The sequence below is a fragment of the Chelonoidis abingdonii genome, chromosome 10 (genome assembly GCF_003597395.2).
Source record: "Chelonoidis abingdonii isolate Lonesome George chromosome 10, CheloAbing_2.0, whole genome shotgun sequence".
Classification (NCBI taxonomy): Eukaryota; Metazoa; Chordata; order Testudines; family Testudinidae; genus Chelonoidis; species Chelonoidis abingdonii.
The window spans coordinates 67,455,896-67,475,265 of NC_133778.1; the positions used below are offsets into that span (position 1 = coordinate 67,455,896).

The 19,370-nt window shown below is 45.0% G+C and overlaps 1 protein-coding gene across 1 annotated transcript in view; it reads right to left on the bottom strand.

The window, feature by feature from the left end:
• Positions 1 to 7,559: 7,559 nt before the first annotated feature.
• SCTR (secretin receptor) overlaps positions 7,560 to 19,370 on the bottom strand; it is a 27,446-nt gene continuing 15,635 nt past the window's right edge. Inside the window, 11 exon segments of the mRNA XM_032794021.1 lie at positions 7,560 to 7,742; positions 8,872 to 8,913; positions 9,101 to 9,239; positions 9,351 to 9,442; positions 11,401 to 11,525; positions 14,146 to 14,230; positions 14,233 to 14,275; positions 14,277 to 14,311; positions 16,693 to 16,825; positions 17,861 to 17,958; positions 18,331 to 18,434. Of these exon segments, the coding sequence (XP_032649912.1) occupies positions 7,560 to 7,742; positions 8,872 to 8,913; positions 9,101 to 9,239; positions 9,351 to 9,442; positions 11,401 to 11,525; positions 14,146 to 14,230; positions 14,233 to 14,275; positions 14,277 to 14,311; positions 16,693 to 16,825; positions 17,861 to 17,958; positions 18,331 to 18,434 (1,079 nt within the window).

The window sequence follows — 19,370 nt, forward strand, 5'->3', positions numbered from 1 at the left end:
GTTCAGGGGAGGTTATATTATGCAAGGCAGCGAGAGAATATTGAGGTTTAAGTTAATCGGAGATGAGGCTGTTTAAAGCAAGTTGAGCGTGGGTAGAACACCAAGAGAGAAACTGGTTTGTAGTTGGCAGCCATTACAGTCTTTGTTAATCTGGAGCTGATGGTGTCTTTGCAGATGAACTTGACGATAGCGTTCTTTGAAGGTCTGGGTCCTGAAGTTGTTTTGGCTGCAGGATGGACCAATAAGTCCCTGCTATAGTGGGTTGGCCAGGAGGTTGAAGTGTTCTCCTACAGGTTTGCTTAATTTGCCCAAGGGAAAGAAAAGTTCCTCATCCTGTATATTTTTAAATGAATTGAGCCTGATCCTAAGGTGTGAGCTAGGATAAAGTATATCATCAATTGTAATAAATGAGAGGGATAGATGTTTGATTCGGAAATTTCCACTACATGCGTCTGACAAAGTGAGTATTCACCCACGAAAGCTCATGTTCCAAAACGTCTGTTAGTCTATAAGGAGCCACAGGATTCTTTGCTGCTTTTACATATCCAGACTAACACGGCTACCCCTCTGATACTGCTTCCCATTGGTGAGCAGTTACTCACACCAGGAGTCACATTAACTTCAGTGGGAATATTTGTGCCAGGCAGTAAGGGGTTTGCAGTCTTTCTAAAGGGCTGTAAGATGAAAGATGCTATAGAAGTTCAATTTATGACTAACAAATGTCACTGAAGTGCAGCATACTGAACATAAGGGAGCGATGCATTGGCAAAGGAAAGCATCTGACCAACGAACCCTGAAAATGGATTTTCTGATGGTCAAATCATACTTACATTCGTTGTTCAAGAGCAGATAAATAGCTCCAGGTGACTAGATTCAGAATTTTGCATGAACTTCTTTTATAATCATTTTGTCCTATTCCCCATTGTAATGTTTCCTGAGAGCTATTTTCCTATTGATTTTCATTCAGTTCAGTACTCACTTCAATATGAGACTAGCACTGTAGGAATTCACGCAGCTGCCTTCTGTCTCCACTACAGCACCAGTGCTGTTAGCAGAAATATCCACAGAGGGCAAACAACAATTTTGCTTACTGCTTTTGAAAAGCAGCAGGGGGAGTGCCCAGTGTATGCAATAAACTGATGGCTTTTATGTTCAGTTCTCAACACACATAGTACACGTGTCTTTCTGCATCTGGGGCTTAGATGCTGTGGGCCTGATTTTCAGAAGGGCTGAGCCTCCACAACTTCCACTGAATACAATGGGCCTTGCAGGTGCTCTGCACCTTTGAAAACAGATCCTGTACTGATTAATGCCTTTATAAATGCCCAAAGTAGAGTACCAGGAATATGGAATGTGGAGAACACTTCCTCTAACCAGGTTAAGTAGATCAAACAGAATGACCTTTTAAAACTCCATTTGGTACTAGAACACTGGAAAAAGAAGTGGGGGAGAGAATGCAGTTTTGTGATTGCAGAGGTTGCTGTGATCAAACCCTGCTTGGGTAGGTGTTTATTCCAGTGCATGCTGATGATAGGATTCACCTTTGATCTAAAAGGAATTCCATGACCTATAAAATTTACACCAGCGCTGATTCAAACGTAGCTGGCTGCTGTCTTTGGGTACCTCTCCCCTTTCACCATATTCTGAGGCTAAACCCTTCATTCATATGTGGGTTTGCAAATAGTTACATCAGATAACAATTGACATCAATATTCAGATATACATAGATTACTTCCTACTAAATCTCTTGACCTACAATTTTGTATTCAGATAGAAGTAAAGCTTTTCCCTACAAACATGCAACAATCAGAGGCATTGAATTAACCGATAAATGATTCTCAAACTGAGAACGTACACACTGTTTAGCTACTCTTGTTGGTTTTGGTTCAGGTTTGTGTATCTGTGCGATGGAAAATTTGGATGAATGTTTGTAATTTTTTGGCAGCATCTGGGATGTTGTGAGGGAGGGAAATTTAATTATATGTTACATGGCCTGGGGCTGAGTGACTCATAAAAAGCCTGTAGGATCTATCTGTTTGGGGTAAGTAAACCAGACGGAGAGATGCTTGTCTACGGGTACGTCTTCACTACCGGCCGTGTCGGCAGGTAGCAATCGATTTCTTGGGGATCGATATATCACGTCTCATCTAGACACGATATATCGATCCCCGAACGCGCTCCTGTTGACTCCGGAACTCCACCAACGCAAACGGCAATAGCGGAGTTGACAGGGGGAGCTGCGGACGTCGATCCCGCGCCATGAGGATGGTAGGTAACTCGATCTAAGATACTTCGACTTCAGCTACATATCTTAGATCAGTCCCCCCCTGTGTAGACCAACCCTTGGTCTGTGTCAGAGAGCGGTGTAATGTAATCGCCCAAGCACAGGGCTAGATGCCAGGGACTCCCAGACTCTAATTCTCCTTCCTTTTGTTGCTGTGGGTAAGTAAGACTCAGAATGCTACAGCAGCACTTGTGCCACTGTAGCACTTCAGTGCAGACACTTACTACAATGACAGGAGGGGTTCGCCGCTGCTGTAGGTAAGGGGAGGTAGTAGCTATGTCAATGGAAGAATTCTTCCATCCATCTAGTGCTGTCTACACAGAAGGTTAGATCGGCTTAACAACGTCTCAAGGGTGTGGATTTTTCACACCCTTGAGAGAAGTTGCTATGCCAATGTAACTTTTCTGTGTAGACTAGCCGTAACTTAAAGGGACACCATCAACTTGAAATTCAGCCATTTTCAAAAACACAAGTTAACAGTGGTTCCAGGTTGTAGGCCTGCTCCTGGGAAGCCCTATCAATTTGTGTGATTTTACACTGGCATCTTTCTTTTTTAAAAACGTTTTTGTTTTCCTGTTGGTGGGTGAGCTATAACATCAACAGCGAAGCTAACTGAAAATAGAGGGAAACGATGAAACTGACTTTACACAAATGTCAGATTGTCCATCCCTTTCTTCTAGTGATAAGCCTTTTCTCACTCAAGTAGTTCCACTGAGTCAGTAGCACAGGTCATATGAAGAGATGCTCACCAGAAAATGATGGGGAAGCAAAGGGAAGCTGTGCAGGGGAAGAAGAGGCTGGGGATGCCAATGGGTGAAATTTGAGGTGCATTACCCCATCAAACAAAGGTGAGTGGGGGGAATGCAGGGTCATGTGCTGCTGACACCCCACTTCCCCACCTCCCATTTCTGCGTGGCAGAGCTGCCTGGCTGAGGGACGGTGCCGCTAAGACGCTGCTTCCTGAGTCCTAGCCTAGTCGTGCTCCGCTTTGTGTGCTGGAAACCATCCTGTTTTCTGCATCACACTGAGTGCCCCTGGTGGCAGGCCCGGCTTTAGTAAGTGCGGGGCCCAATTTGAACATTTTCGGCGGGGTCCCGGTGAGGCCTTGGCAGGGATGACTAAAAAAAAAACACGTAAAAAAAAGTCTTTCATTTCTTAGCAACCGGTTCCCTATAAAAAGTTCTGATTTAAGGGACGTGCCACAGTATGTATTTTTTATACCAATAGAGTTACCATACATCCGTATTTTCCCAAGAGGAATTTTTAAAATGTAGCCTGACATGTCCGGGAAAATACATATGTATGTTAACCCTACTTAAAGTTCTTTTTTAAAAAGATGGGCCTGAACTAGAAATGAGCTCCGTTTCATACGCGTGAGTCCCCGCCACGCCCTGTGAGTGTGCTACGTTGACCAGATGTCCCGATTTTATAGGGACGGTACCAATTTTTGGATCTTTTGCTTATATAGGATCCTATTACCCTCCACTCCCATCCCGATTTTTCACACTTGCTGTCTGGTCACCCTAGGGTGTGCACATGTTGCGGTCCCCCCCCCTCCCCCACAGCTGCTCTTGCCCCGCTCATTGAAGAAGTGTGCAGGTTACTGCCTGGGAACTGCAGGGACCAGTGGACATGGGGCTGCTGGAGCAGGGCAACGGCTTGACTAGAGGTAGGATCTGGCTACAGGCAGGGCAAGGGTGCGGGGTAACGGAGACAGGGTTTGTGGGTGGGGCTGGCTGGCTTCAGGCAGGGGCGCACGGGGATACGGCATGGGTTGCAGGCTGGGAGACAGAGAGTGTGAGACTGGTTGCTTCAGGCACGGCGTTGTGTGGCAGGGGTTGGCTGGAGACAGGGCAGGGGGTTTTGGGGCTGGTGTGCGCCAGGACAGGGGTGCAGGGCTGGTGCGAGAAGGGCAGGGGGGTGGCAGGGGCTGCTAGAGACGAAGCTGGCTTGCGGCAGGGTTATGTGGTCTGGCTAGAGGAACAAGGCAGGGGGTGCAGGGCTGGCTGGAGACAGGGCAGGGAGTGGGGACTGCTGGAGATGGCGTACCCCACCTCCATATCTGGTATGATAACTCGTTTGTTAATGATGGCTGCGGGCAGAGGTGCAGGGCTGGCTGCAACAGGGGTTGGCTGCAGGCAGGGCAAGGCGGCACGGTGGGTTAGGGGAAATGGGAGAAGAGGGTGAGGGGAAGAGGGAGTGGGGATGGAATGTGGTGGGATAGGGCAGGGGATCTGGGAGTCAGGGGAGGGGGATAAGGGCAGGGGACAGTGAGGAAAGGAAGAGGAAGGAGATGGGGCAGAAGGCAGTGGGGAAGGAAGATGGGATAGAGAAGAGGATAGGGGAAACAGGGTGAGGGGGAACGGGATCCTGGCATGTGGCATCCCCACAACAGCAGCAGTAGGGGCTCCCCCAGTAAGCAGGCCCATCGAACCCCCACCCTGATGAACCCTGCCCCCCTGCACTTGGACCTTCTGCACTCAGACTCTCACCCCACTAAGCCCTACTCCCCCAGCACCCAACCCGCCCCCTCCCACTGAGCCCCTCACACCCAGACCCCTCCACACTTGGATCCTGCTGCGCTGAGCCTGCCTGCCCACAAGTGGTGCACCTGGTGCAGAGGGGCAGGGCCCCAGGGTGTTTCTGGGGCAGGCCCAGCCCTTGCATTGTCAGGGTTGGGTGCAACCTCACGGCCGAGTCCCTGTCCCAAGGGGGCTGCTGGTGATTTTCCACCTCTGTGCAGCCAGTGGCCTCTGTGTCCCACTGCCAGGCTGGAGCCTCCACATTCATTTATTGACAAATAAAATTTTCAGAATTTTTATATATTTTTTTGTGTGCAGAATTTTTAATTTTGGGGGGCAGAATTCCCTCAGGAGTAGAATCACTAACCCAAGCTCTCAAAAAGAACCCTAGCCACCAATTAGTTTGATTCTTATTTTCAGCTCAACTATTTCATCCCTTCCTAATTGGGATCAAGAGGACTCCACTGGCAAGATACTATTCTTAAAATCAGAATTTTGGACCAGAAGGTCAGGTGGCATATATTTATAGCCAGTGCTTAATTTGTAATGAAAGAGGTACTGGGGCTCAAGCAATTTTTTTACATTCATAACTGATGTGCCAAGCCCAGAGGTGCCCAGGGCTATGAATTGCCAAGCCTAGGGGTGCCGGGGCTCAGCCCGACAAGCCCTACCACAAATTAAGCACTATATGTAGTGCCACTGAAGTCATGCTCTGTATAAGCTCATTGATTTCAGTAGTGTTATGTAAGGCAGAATTTGTAAAGACTTTCCCCTACCTTCACTTGGAAGACCAGAGAGACAGAACTCACAAGTATAGACACAACAGTCTAAATGTCGAAGGCTTTTATTTTTCTATCTGGGGTAACGGGGAGCTAGTGTGGGAACTTGTCAGAATGGATCTCTGCTTCTACCAGTTCAAGTGATCATATTAACCCAGACAATACAATTGTGTTGTTTTCTGATAACTGCATTGTTAGAACAGTTGAAGGGAAGAAAACTGTTCCCATATATTCTGATGCCATTGAAACCTAGCTATACAATGGATACACAGTAGGACAGAAACAACAGCTGGACCAAGCCCTAGTCTTCCCAGCACATTTCACCTACAACTGGGAGATTTTAAAGACAGACAAGTTTTAAAGGTTGAAACACAGGGTTAAACAATGAATTCTACATATTTAGAATATATTGTACAACCTTCATCCTGCAAAGCAGAATCAAATCTACAGTCCAGCCTTCAACAGAAAAAGAAATATGAAACATTTTATAATCATGAGCCCAATGCAGCCACAGTGGAGTGGAGGGAAGTCATGTTATAGGAAGAAGGAATTACTGAGTATACCAAGGTGTTAGAAGCACCAGGCACCCAGCTGAGGCAGGAGCAGAGTCTAGCTAGCATAGAAACAGGCACTGATGCAGGGCTGATGACTAGCTGGAGCAGGAGCAGTCTGTCAGAATGTCAGGGTCCAGACCGGCCCGGAACAGATGCTGACCTGCTCCCTGACTAATCATCCTGATAGGCAATCAGTGAGCTTCGCTGCACCACCTTAGAACTCATAGTGTCACAGCCCCGATGGCCTGCTGCTTTAACAGACCTGCATATGAGCCTGGGCCCCACAGCCATTCAGCGCATGATACCATGCCCTTTAGTTCTAGCATTTGGTTTCTGTGTCTCCAGTAGTGGCCCTCAGCTCGAGAGCATTTGGCTTCTGTCTCTCCAGTAGTGACCCTCCACCCACCTGGGACCCAGCTTTTATTGGTAGGATGAACTCTTGCCCTCACCATTAGGCCTCACGGCCCACGGCCTGGTCGGCAACACAGAACTACAAGGCTATGGTAATGATCTCAGCCAGGTAGTGATACTGAGCAGACTGGAGAGACTATGTCCCTTAGGGGCCTATATACCTGCCGTGATCCTCACCTGTGGATTGGTTGAACCCTGGTTGAATGTCCTGGGACCTATCACGAGACCTGCAGGTAATTGCCACTGATGACTCATCACACTCTCTGGCTCAGGGATGACTGATTAGGTTTAAGCAAGCTCAGTTTCAGAGGTAACTCAAGGCTGACTCATCACACAAGGTGGAAATCATCATCATTGTCTCCTTTTTCCAGCGGCAAGGTTGGGAGGGCTGAGGGTCTGAGAAGATTCCATCTATGTCTGGTTTGAGCTGCCATTTGGAGCCTGTTTAGTAGTTGGCTGGGTAGTTTTAATGCCTTGTGTTCTACCGCTCTCTCCTTGGATGTCCACAGCCTCTCACTGTGCACTCTTCTATAGAGAACAATTTTAGTCAGTTGGTGTGGGGTCATTCTAGCAACACGGCCAATCCATTGTAATCGGTGCTCTTTAATGAATGTCATCAAGCACTACAGATGTCACCATTTCCTAGTTTATCTAGCCTTATCCCTCCTAGGATATGAAACAGGCACCTCCTTTCAAATGTTTGCAGCTTTTGCTCCAGACGCTTTCTCAGTACCTTCAAGTAATGCACGGAGAATGAATGTTGTGTATAATCCGGTTTTAGTTGTCATGGAACCAGAAAGGGGAGGGGAGGGGCGCAGAGAGCAGAATCCTTGCAAAATAACCATAGCAGTAATACCGCTATACAGGATATAGACAAACAGATCTGCCGCAAGAACAGTTGACTGAGGGCCAAGTTCTGCTTTCGGATACATTCAGGAAGTTCCTGGTGCAGCCCATGAGAGTTGCCCATGTATATTTTAGGACGGAAGAAGCCCTGGACTGCATTTTGCTAAATTACACTTGACTTCTGGATAGTCTGCCTCTTTTGCTCTTGAGGGCTGGGCTTCATCATCTGCATCACCTGGGTGAAACCACTTCCTTCATTACTGGATGAAAAGCTAAGGTGCTGATTCAAGTGGACGTGTTGGCTTAAATGCCACTGCCTCCATTTTCTGTGAATTTCCAATTGAACCTAAGCAGTGAAGTCACAGAATATTTTGGTCAGCAAGTATGTGTAGAACCTTGCATTTTTGCAGGGAATCAGCACAATGGGAAAAGAAGAGACAGTTCCCCTTATCCAAAGCTTATGTTTGTTCCACACAAGCTCCTCTTTATTTAACCCGAGTTTAAGAATGGAGGTAGGTACTGGATACTATTATTTTATTGTATTGCGGTTAGAGCTGGTTGGAAATTTTCTGAACAAAGGTTTTTTCTTCAGAAAAGGGTAAGGGTCTTTGACAAATTTCACATTTTTAATTTTTTTTTAAGTTTCTAAATTATGAAAACACCCTGTTTTGACATTTTCAGAATGAAAAGTTCCCTTTTTGTTTTGAAATGGCTCTTTTCATTTAGAAATGTAAGTTGATTTTATAATTTATTTTTTTCAAGGTTGATATTTTGATTGATCTGATCCAAAATTGTTTTTTAGATGTTCAATTAGTGAACATTTGAGATTTTGACTTTTTGGCTAGATTTGGGATGGGGGAAACTTTTTGAAATCTCAAATTCTCTTGGGATCGGAAAACTGTTTCCGACTCTGCAGTAATTGAGGTAGCACCTAGGACCCATAGTCATGGACCAAGACCCCATTGTGCTAGGTGCTGTACAAACACAGAACAAGGAGTCCCTGCCTCAAAGATCTAAGATGACATCATTTATTTGGACTTTAATAAAACTTTTGATAAATTCCCTCACAAGAGGCAATTAAGGGAACTAAGCAGTCATGAGGTAAAAGTTAAAGTATTAGAACCTAGTTTAGATACAGACACCAAAGTATAGGAATACATGGTCAGTTTTCAGTACGGCCAGTGATTAACAGAATGTTCCCTCCCAGGCCTAGTGTTTAATAATCAGGGGAAAGGGTTGGAGGACAAAGAGGTGGCAAGGTTTGCAGATGGTACGTACTTACATAGGTTACTCAAGTCTAAAGAGGACTGTGGGGAACTTCAGAGGTGAAGCTAGGCAAATGGGCAGCAAGCTGACAGATGAAGTAGAAGGAGATTCATATGAAAGGAAATAATTTGAACTAATGCTCATTGCTGTGGTAAGCTTGAGCCTGTGGAGGTATAACTTAGTAGGAGCTGGGTATGCAGAAAACTCACCTCGCCATTGAGAAAACAGTACAGCACAGCCACAATGAAGCCCTGTAAAATAACAGAACCATATCAATAACCAGATTTAGTATTTTGGGGGCAGATTTTCCCGATTAGAATTGATTAAAAAATCCAAAAGCAGATCAAATATCTGGCTTCTACTGCTGCAGCTGGGATATTAGAAAAGGGAGGGAAATGTCCTTTCTTTGATTAAAAGGTTATAGATGTCAAATATTACCTGGAATGATCCAAGTGCTAATTCAAAAACAAGCTGAATTTCCATCGTGCCGCTGTTCACGTCCTCAGGGAAAAAAGCAAAGATGATATAGTGAATTCCAAAAAGTGGGATGAGAAGGAGTGTAGATTTTGCAAGTCTCCTAGGAGTAGAAATAAACAGGAAGATGGTATCATAAAATGGGAGAAAAGGGAACTATTTAAAGGTGAAGAGTTTACATACATATATTTTAAATAATAAAGAGATAACCTACTTGTATTGGTTGAAATCATTTCCCCTTCCTTCTGGCGATTTGAGCTTTCTCATTAAGATTCTTAAAATATTTACAAAAAGAATGAAATTAACCTGTAAAAACAACAAACATGGATGACAGATGTCAGACTACTGAAATCTCTTATTAGCAGCACACTGTTGTGCCCTACACGGGACCTGCAGCCTGGCTTTACCCATCTGATTTAACTAACTACATTAATCTCTAGGTGTTCCTAGAGGGTGACATTCACCTGTGTGCCACCTATGCATCAATTCAATCCTACTTAATCCCTATTTGGAAGATTTAAGCAGCATATAGACCCTATGCTGTCACTCTGCCAAGGGGTTAATTTCATCAAGACACAACTAAATAGGGGACAGAATTCATTATCCAAACTTCAAGACAAATAACCAAAGAAAAGGGAGGGGATGCCCTCTGGTAAAATGAATAGTTGCCACAATTTTCAAATATCTCCTGTTCAAAATTTGGCTTTTAGGGGGCCAGCTGATTGCCCTGGCTTGATTAGACACGAGTGAAGATATTCAGAGGAAGCCATTAAAGTTATCCTTTGACAATCGTTATTCTGCATATAGGGGATCTTAGATACTGGATCCACATTAACTTTACAGGCAAAGCAGGTTTCAGAATGATAACCATTGTAGAAGTGCTTTTGTTTTCCTCCACAAGGAGGAAAACCAACTAAAAATGCTGATCTGCTTCTTGGGCAGTGGGAAAGGGAAGCAATATCTTTTCTGTTCATTTGGCCTGCAGATAAATAATATGATATAGTCAGATACAGATTCAGTTCTCCTTTCGTGGTAAGAAGTAGTGTAAACCAGAGTGGAGCATGGAGAAATAAAATTCAGCTTATCTGTGTTTCACATCACATCTCCCAACCTGGATACTCTGTGCTCTATCCACTACGCAGCTAATGACCCATTAATTTACTCACTTGCAGTGGCTTCCTCATCATGCCACTGCACTTCAGGCTGATAGCAAAAAAATGGGCTATACCTGGAACCAGCTAGAGCGAATGGCCCAGGATAGAGGACTCTGGAGATCTGTGGTTGGCGGCCCATACCCCGATTGGGGTGACGGGCATGAGTGAGTGAGTGACACATACAGTATTAAATGTAATGCCCTGTATTGGGGTCTCAGGTTAATTTGAGGAAACATGAGGGGAAATCTTTTTTGTGTTTTCCCCAGTGGACATTGCAAATAGGAATGCCCTTCTGTGTGATGTAGATTTGTTAAATAAGTGATTCCTTATTTTTATCCATGAAAATATTATTGCATTGTGGTGTATGTGAGCCATCTTCATAGCTATGCTTTGTGCTGCTCTAGGAGAGACACCCTTCTCTGCCCCAATACAGTTACGTTTGTCACTTTATAGCTGAATTTCCTGACCTGTCTGGAATTTAAATCTCACCCTATCTAGTATGAATGTAGGTTGTTTCAGTCAATGAACAGAAATGTTGTGGTCCTGCTACGTTTTCTGAGTGATTTGCCAAGTTGTCCAGCCTTCCATTCAACTTTGTGGGGCCAAGAGAGTTGCCTGGGTGTAAATGAGGGCAGAATTTGGCCCAGGATTCATATTGAAAAGCTAAAACTGGTGGCTGTGTGGGCTAAAGCAAGTTGGTTTGGGCTTTGCTGAGCGAGGCAGTGTCGGAGCGTAGGCAGAATGACTGTTGTGCTGAAAACTTCCGCCCTTTTGTTTCTCCTCCAGAGCCTCCCATGGAACAGTGCAAAACAAGCTTCCACAAGCCAGTTGAAGTTCATGTGAAATCAGCAGGATGTGGAAATCTGATCCCCCTTAGGCTTTTGCTTCTTGGAAGGAAGCTCAGAGCTTTCTTTGTAAAGTTAGCCCTGAGGCATTAGTTACAGATACTGACTCCTATTAAGCAAAAGTCACTGAGGCTGTATCACGCCAGTTAAGCCACATGTTTGAAATCATTTGACAAACAGTTTTAAAACATGTCAAGTGGGTGATCTTTGATTTCACAACATTTGGAAATGCACTTTGCAAGCACTGGTTACAGAACAGACTTACAAAAATAGACAGGACTACAGGGCCTCTAATGATCCACCAGATAGCAACATTGGTATTAATGTCCCAACACCTGTAATAATAATAAGAAAAAAAAAAGATGTACTTTTTAGACCCCCAAATGCCAACTGCTTTCACACAGGGTCTTAATTTCTTAGCTCTTCAAATAGGTCTCTATTGCATTTTTCACAATATTAAATAATTTCTATTCAGGGCCTATTCTGTGCCCACTGACATCAGTGGCAAAACTTCAATGAGGCTAGATTACATCTGGACTAGCCAAATGACATATTGCCCTTAAAATGAAGTACCATCCTATTTATCCAAAAGCCTTGGGGAAAACACCAGAAGCCATCAGAGAACCGAGGTTTCATTCTTCTTACAAGTCAGCTGCAAAGTCGGGCTTCGAAATGGCTGTGTTCCAAGTCTCTTACTGGAGTGCAAAAAGAGAAGGCCAAGTGGCTTTAAAGGAGGCATCCACTAGGTTTGAAAAAGCTGCCTGCCTTTGTAGATGAACCCTATTTAAAAAGAATTTTAAATCATTTGGTGCATACTGAGTCCCTCAGCGCCATCTGGCAGAGGGCACATCATACAATAACTCCCATCAGGCCAGACATACTCATTGCTACAACACGCTTTGTCATCATCTGTTTCTAAAAGGTATCATGGAAGGTATCATAGGCAAACCAGTAACACATCGGTCATTAATATCGTTGCACGATGTATGTACGGGGGTTGTATTAAGAAGTATGGAGGTGTGCTGGAAATATGTTCTTAAAAGATGTTTTGCAAACAGTGCATAAGCCAAGCCTGTCCAAGACAAAGGAATGTTATTTCACCATTTTCGTGTGTCTCCAATGTAATACCTCAAAGGACAATGACAAGTATATCTGCATAGAAGGAAAACAAAGCCAGCAAACTAAACAACCAGGCGAGGTGTGGTGTGTGGGTGTGGGGAGCGGATACCGCTTAATAATCACAATGGGAGATGGAACTGGAACCCCAGTAACTCTTCTTGGATCTTGAAACAGAGACAACAGGCTCTGGGAAATATAAGCCGAAGACGAGCCTTTTTGGCATCCATCACCTAGGGGACAAAGGGAAGCAGCACTCTTAGAGCTCATCAAATGTGGATCTTCTTGGCCTGAAAACCAAGAGCAGCTGCAAATGACTATAGGTGAGAAAACCTGCTTAGGCAAAGATTGTAACTTGCTGAGGTTTTAGTCACTAGAAAGTGTGTTTGGTTTTCTTGCACTTGTGTCTTCTAGTCCTACTTATTGTCACTTAAATATCTGTTCTTTGTCAATATGCTTATTCTCGTTTTAGTACAAATCCATCTCAGTGTTGTGTATTAAAAGGAAGGGTGAAGTCCTCAGTTAAACTACCAGGCTGGTGTGCAGGGGTGTTGGAACCATTGGTATAGTGGGAGTGCTGAGAGCCATTGAACCAAACTGTAAGCCCTGTATACAGTAAAAGCTGTTTTATCCGGTGTGTTGGGGGAATAGGGGTTGCCAATAAGTGAAAAATGCCAATTAACTAAAAGGGAGGGAGCTAAGGGATGGGATGTGGGAGGGGGTGATGGGTACTAGATCCAGAGGCTGCTCACCTTGGGTGGCTCCCCACAAGTGGTGACCTGTCCCGGCTGCTCCTAGACAGAGCAGACAGCTCTGCGTGCTCCTTCTACCTGCAAGCGCTGCCCCACAGCTCCCATTGGGCGCAGTTCCCAGCCAATGGGAGGCGCAGAACTAGCCCTCGGGGCAGGGTAGGGGCAGCACGCAGAGCCGCCTGCCGTGCCTTCACCTAGGAGCAGCTGGGACAGGTCACCGCTTGCAGGGAGTCATCCGAAGTGAGCAGCCCCCGGATCTGGAACACTGCACCCTCTCCCACACTGCAACCTGCTTCCCTAAGTCCCCTCCCTCTCAGAGCCCACACCCTGCATCCCCTCCCACACCCCAACTCCCTGCTAGCCCTGCACCAACCGGACTATAAACTGGAATTTCAATGAAGATCAGAAATGCCAGCTTATAGAGCTTTCTGATTGGTGAAGTGCATAAAATAGCTTTTACTGTATAATGGAAACCACTTCAAGCCAGCAAGTACAGTAGCACCCCTATCACCCTTAGTTCCAGCACCTATGCTGGTGTGTGCTCTGCCTCCTTGGAAGCGGCAAACTTAACTTCTGTAAGGGACCAGTGAGAGGGACTGGATGCTGTAAGGGGGGATGGTTGTGGGCTGTTTGTGTCACCCTGCATGGAGTAGTCAGGCTGGTGGACGCCAAGATGAGGTCCCTGTGCTGTGAACAGGCTGCTGGTGTCAGGGCTACAGGGCAAGTGGTGACAGAACCCCTTACCAGTCTGGGTGAACCCCCTAACGTCACAAATCTCAAATGGTTTAGGTGTTGCACGCCGGATCGATGCGCTACGTGAACCTCAGCAAAGTGGTGTTTGACATTCATTAGCGTGAACAACAGGAATAGGCACGTGACGAATGTTTTCAATGGGCAAGAGTAATTCCTGCAGCTGCCTCTTAGAACATTTTTGTTCACGTTATTCCCGGGCGCTATTAGATGGTAAAACTTGGTATTTGTATTAAAAAGCTACCCTATATCTTCCACATAGGGTGCCTGTGATGGACCAGTCGCCTATACACAATATGGTTGGGTTGCCGCTAACGGAAATATCCGTATTGTCTATATCCCCTCACAGATAAATCAACAATCCCCACCTTATTTTGGACTGAAAAGATAACCAAACAGTACCCATCCCAAGGGCGGATGACACCAAAAGAACTTCCTTTCCGAGAAACAAGAAAACATACCAAAGGGTTGGAGATAGCTAGTCCTTCCACAAGAAGCCAACTGTAGTTAGCCTGAAGCAATACTGAAAAAGATCATGACGATTTTACAACCCACACTCTGAGGGAGAACAGACAGAGTATCATTACTCGTGTTGCATCTCCATAATCCTTCTGCCAGACGTGCGAAAGGTAAACCATGGATGCCACATATTTTTGGGTATCAACACTGAAACAGATGGTGGCTCAACTCCAGGTATATGAAGAAAGGAAGGTGCCACTTGAGAAAGATGGTTCACTTCTTACTCTGTCATAGACTTCCTGTCTGGAAGGTATCAGAGGGGTAGTGCGTTCAGTCTGGAATTTGAAAAGCATTGCAAGAAGTCCTGTGGCACTATAGACTAACAGCTCATTGTTGGAGCATTGACTTTCGTGGTGAATCACCCACTTCGTCAGATGCATTAGTGGTAATATTCCAGTGGCAGGTATATATGTGTCTAGCAAGCAAGCTAAGATAAGAGTCAGTTCAACGTCAGGGACGATGAGGGCCCTGTCTAGCAGTTGAGGTGTGAAAACCAAGGGAGGAGAATGAAACCGGTAATGGTTGTGCTGATCGGTTAGGTCTAACCACTAGAGAAGAAACCAACGAGGGATCCTACTGGCCATCACATTACAGCTCTCCAGCTAAAACTCCTTCATAGCGGATCATCAGGGGATCTACCACCCATCCGGACAAATGATGCCCACATTTTCACAGTCTTGGTGAGGCCAAATCCTTCCCACAGACAACCTGCCAACCTGAATGTAATTCTCACCAGCAACTGCACACCGTATCCAATATAACTCTCGCTCAGGAAGCCCACTCCATGCAACAAACCTCGATGCACTCGCCACATATCTAACACCAGTCAAGCCCCATCACAGGACCTAAAACGACAGATCAGCCACAGACATCACCTATCTCATTCACCTGCACGTCCACTCAATGTATATGATACGGCCAGTTATCCAGCAATGCCCCTCGCTATGTACACGCCAAACTGGACAGTCTCTATGGAAAAGGATAAATGGACCACATCAATATTAGAATGCAGATATACAAAAAACCTGTAGGAAGCACTAACCTCCCTGGGCCATAACACTATTGCACGACCTAGGTGGTCATCCTGCAGCTAAAAAATCAGGACCAGATTGCAAGAGCGAGACGCTGGAGCGTCAAGTTCATTGCAATTTGACAACCATCAGCTCAGCTAAACAAAGACTGTGAATGGCTTGCCAATTACAGAACTAGTTTCTCCTCCCTTGGTTTTCACACGTCAACTGCTAGAACAGGGCCTCATCCTCCCTGATTGAACTAATCTCGTTATCTCTAGCTTGCTTGCTAGCACATATATACCTGCCCCTGGATATTTCCACTACATGCATCTGATGAAGTGGGTATTCACCCACGAAAGCTCATGCTCCAAAATGTTTGTTAGTCTATAAGGTGCCACAGGATTCTCTGCTGCTTGTGCTGGGAAAGTCACTTAGTCTCTCTCTGTCCCCCATCTGTCGAACAGGGATAATAACCTCTCAGCAGTGTTGTGAGGCTAAATACATTAAAGACTGTGAGATTCTCAGGCTGTATGGTAATGAGGGCTGTATAAGTACTTAAGAGACTTGCCAAATGCCAAATGCCTTAATTTGGCAACCTCAGTAGAGAGGCCAATGATTGAATGGATCATGAATATGCAAGAGAACAAAAACCTTTTCCCCACCCTACTAGGTTGAAGTCCATCCTCATAGCTGACAGGTGGTTAGAGCTCCACGGGTTTGGTGTGGGGACTGGAGGCTGAACTGGGGAGCAGATGTAGCACTGACTCTCTTTCCATGGCCTCTACCCCTTGGAAGGGGGAGGGAATAATGCATTGCTGCAGAGGAGGAAGCTTATGACTTCATGCCTCCTAAGACAGCCATGGATAAAGGTTTCTTGCCTATGCAGGTGAGCTAAGGGCAGGCTCTCCATGGTCGAATGAGTACTTCCTCTTCCTCTTCCATGTGGCCATCTCCCACCCAATCACACACAGAGAAGACAGAAAGCCTGTGACACTCTGCAAGATTCAGCTCGGAGTGTGAAATCCTGGCTTCATCTAAATCAATGGCAAAACTCCCATTGACTTCTATGAAGCCAGGATTTCCCACAGAGTTCTCAGAACAATTCCCCCATCCATTTGGATTCTTCCTTGGGAGGAGAGAATAAAACCAGTGTCTAGCCCAAAGTTGTAAAAGATAGTGAGAATTTCAGCTTGACACAATTAACATGCACAATAAAGTGACAAGAGGGAGAGAGAGGGGTGCTTTTATATGATAAGACAACGCTTTCTTCTCCAGTAACTCTCTATGTTAAGGAAAGACCAAGGAAGTAGACTCTCTTTCCTGCATAAGCATTTCCTTACAAACTGCCTCGATGAAATTCCAGTGGAAGGGTGGGGAACTGAAGATTCTGGAAGTCTGGGGGTTTACCGTGTGTGTCCCGCAGTAGTTAACGTCCTCAGAAGAAAACAAAACGGCGTCTTTGATTAAGTTTGACAAGGCTCGGAAAATGAAGGATGTAAACAGATGCATGTGGATGTAGTTCCTCGTACAATGGAGTCTTCTGTACCCAAAAGAGAGAAATCTCATGAAGTTACGTTCTAGAAAGGGGATGGCTTTTTGATCTCATCAGGCTTCAAAGACCTAGGCTACTAGGGCCTACAGATTCAAAGACTAGCAGAATCAACTCAGCCCTTTGTCCTTCAAGGGACATAAGTGTTAATTCCATGCAATTTACCCATCCCAAGGGGTTTCTTTCGAGAAAATCTGGAAAAACAAAGTCATCTCTGCTCTTACAGGGAAGATATCAGGACACAGACTTAAAAGTTGAGGGTAATATCTGTAATAGCTCTGGCCAAAATTTCCCTTCCCTGCACATTCTGAACTGTGATGCGTGCCAAGCTGCTGCCCCCCACTCAAAGCTGGTTGCCCATCAGTTTTGCTGTCTAGATTCTGGACTTGTACCCACAAACCCACTATGTGCTGAGTCCCCCCAGCAGCCAATTGGAAATCTGTGCCTCGAAGCTTAGGACAGACTATAGTTTGCAAAGCATTTTGGGTTCTGAAGGCACTTTACTGATACATTATTTATGATAAATGAAGTTTATTTGGTTGAGTAATCAACAAAATCAAGCCTCCAGCGTACATAAATTATACATGCCCAGGGCTCAAATTTGTACGCTGTCACGCTTGTATAAATATGAAATACTGTACTGCAGCTAATGCAGTTACTCCAGATGTAGGCCCCAAAAATGCATTTAAAAAAGGGAATTTAGGCTGAATAGCAAAGAAAAAACTTCCTGTGGGTGAAAACTATTAAAATGTGAGCTAGTCTCGTAAGGGAAGTATATGGTGGCAGCGCCAACCTTGGAAACCAGCCTCGCAAAAGCACAGAAAAAACATGCTACGGGGAAGAATCCTGCACTAATATGACATGGACTAGTGACCCTGAGTGCATTTCCAGCTCTGATTTCTGTAACAATTTTGAAATTTTCACCATTTAAATTAATCCGAAAGCAAACAAAGGAATATGGGGCTTCTATGGATTAATCAGCGGTTCCAAACAAATGCTAACAAATGGCATAGAACTTCCCCTCACCTAAATGAGGCCAGGATTCCTACGGCTACTGTCAGAGTCCCAAGGGAGGTACTATATCCAACTGTGTACATTGTCTTCAGTTTCATGAAGTAGACACGCTGTAAAGAGACATACATTTGAATCTTTGCTTTAAGTTTTAAATATCTCCTGGAAATCAGCCCATTTTGACGTGTTAAGAGAAGAGCATCCACTTTCTTTCTTTGTATTGTTTCACATCTATATTTTTTTCATAAACACGGGTATTCTACGTTTGGGGAAGGAGTGTGGTGTGCAAACTGAAGGATCTTCTGGGACAGATGGACAGACAGACAGACACATTCAGTCAGACACCCCCTGCCTGACTCTCAATCTCACACTTGAACCGCAAACACCATCTTTTCTCTCTGCTATTAGTTTGAAATATCTCTTCCCTGAGATCATTGTTTCATGAAGCAACAAAATGTAACTTACAAACAATAAATCAGACTCACTCTCTCCTCATTGGCAGTGTTGTTCACGTCATAGCCACAAGCAACATCGGGTCTCGGGAATGTCTCTGACCAACCTTCACTAGTGCAGTTTCGATGCACAAAACCTGTATTGTGACAGCAGTAACAAAGCAAGGTGTAATGTCTCCCAACTGTACCAGGATGACTATTCCACCTGCTGATGAGTAACAAGCAAATGGCAGTGTTCCAACAGCATGCAGAATAGTTCCCTTCTCAGAGTGCAGACAGCGTAATACAGGTGAAATGCAGCTATAGGTGTGAGCATCTTTTTGATGTAGCTAGTAGCTGAACAGAAGCAAAATTAACCACCTGAGTGTCTAGAAGGGCTCGACTTCACTGGCCAAATTGAGCTTTGGATTGGGCCTACAATGCTGTATTAATGAAGTTATTGAGAGTTATGCTATTGGCTTCAGTGTAGGGTGACCAGATGTCCCAATTTTATAGGGACAGTCCCAATATTTGGGGATTTGTCTTATATAGGCGCCTATTCCCACCCCATCCCCTGTCCCAATTTTTCACACTTGCCCTCTGGTCATCCTACTTCATTGGGAGCTAGACCAGACCGTACAGCCCTATACTGTTTGGCTGTGGGCTACACAAATGCTTCTCTGCATCTGTGTCTTCACAACAACTGAGATCAGCTGAGGTGTTTCGACTAGCAGTCCCTAGTCTTGAATATCTGGGAGCTGGAGATGTGATTCTCAGCCATGGACATTGACTCTGGAGTTCAGGGACTGAGTCTGTTAACCTTTAGGAGCCCAGTGCAAAGCCCACCAATACTTCAGTCTTTTTTCTCAGGGTGGGGGGTAGTGAGGAAGAGAATTATTGTGCATAGTGCATGCTGTTTATTGACGAGGTGGCAAGTTAATTATATTGATATTTGTCCAATGTATTGTGCGGTTCTTATGATATTGTTCACGAATCCAGGGACAGTTGTGACAGGTGCATTTTATTAATTGAAACATAAATAAGCAAAGCTGTTGTGTACATCTGGTGTTTGCTGGTTTGTGTTCTGGGAACAG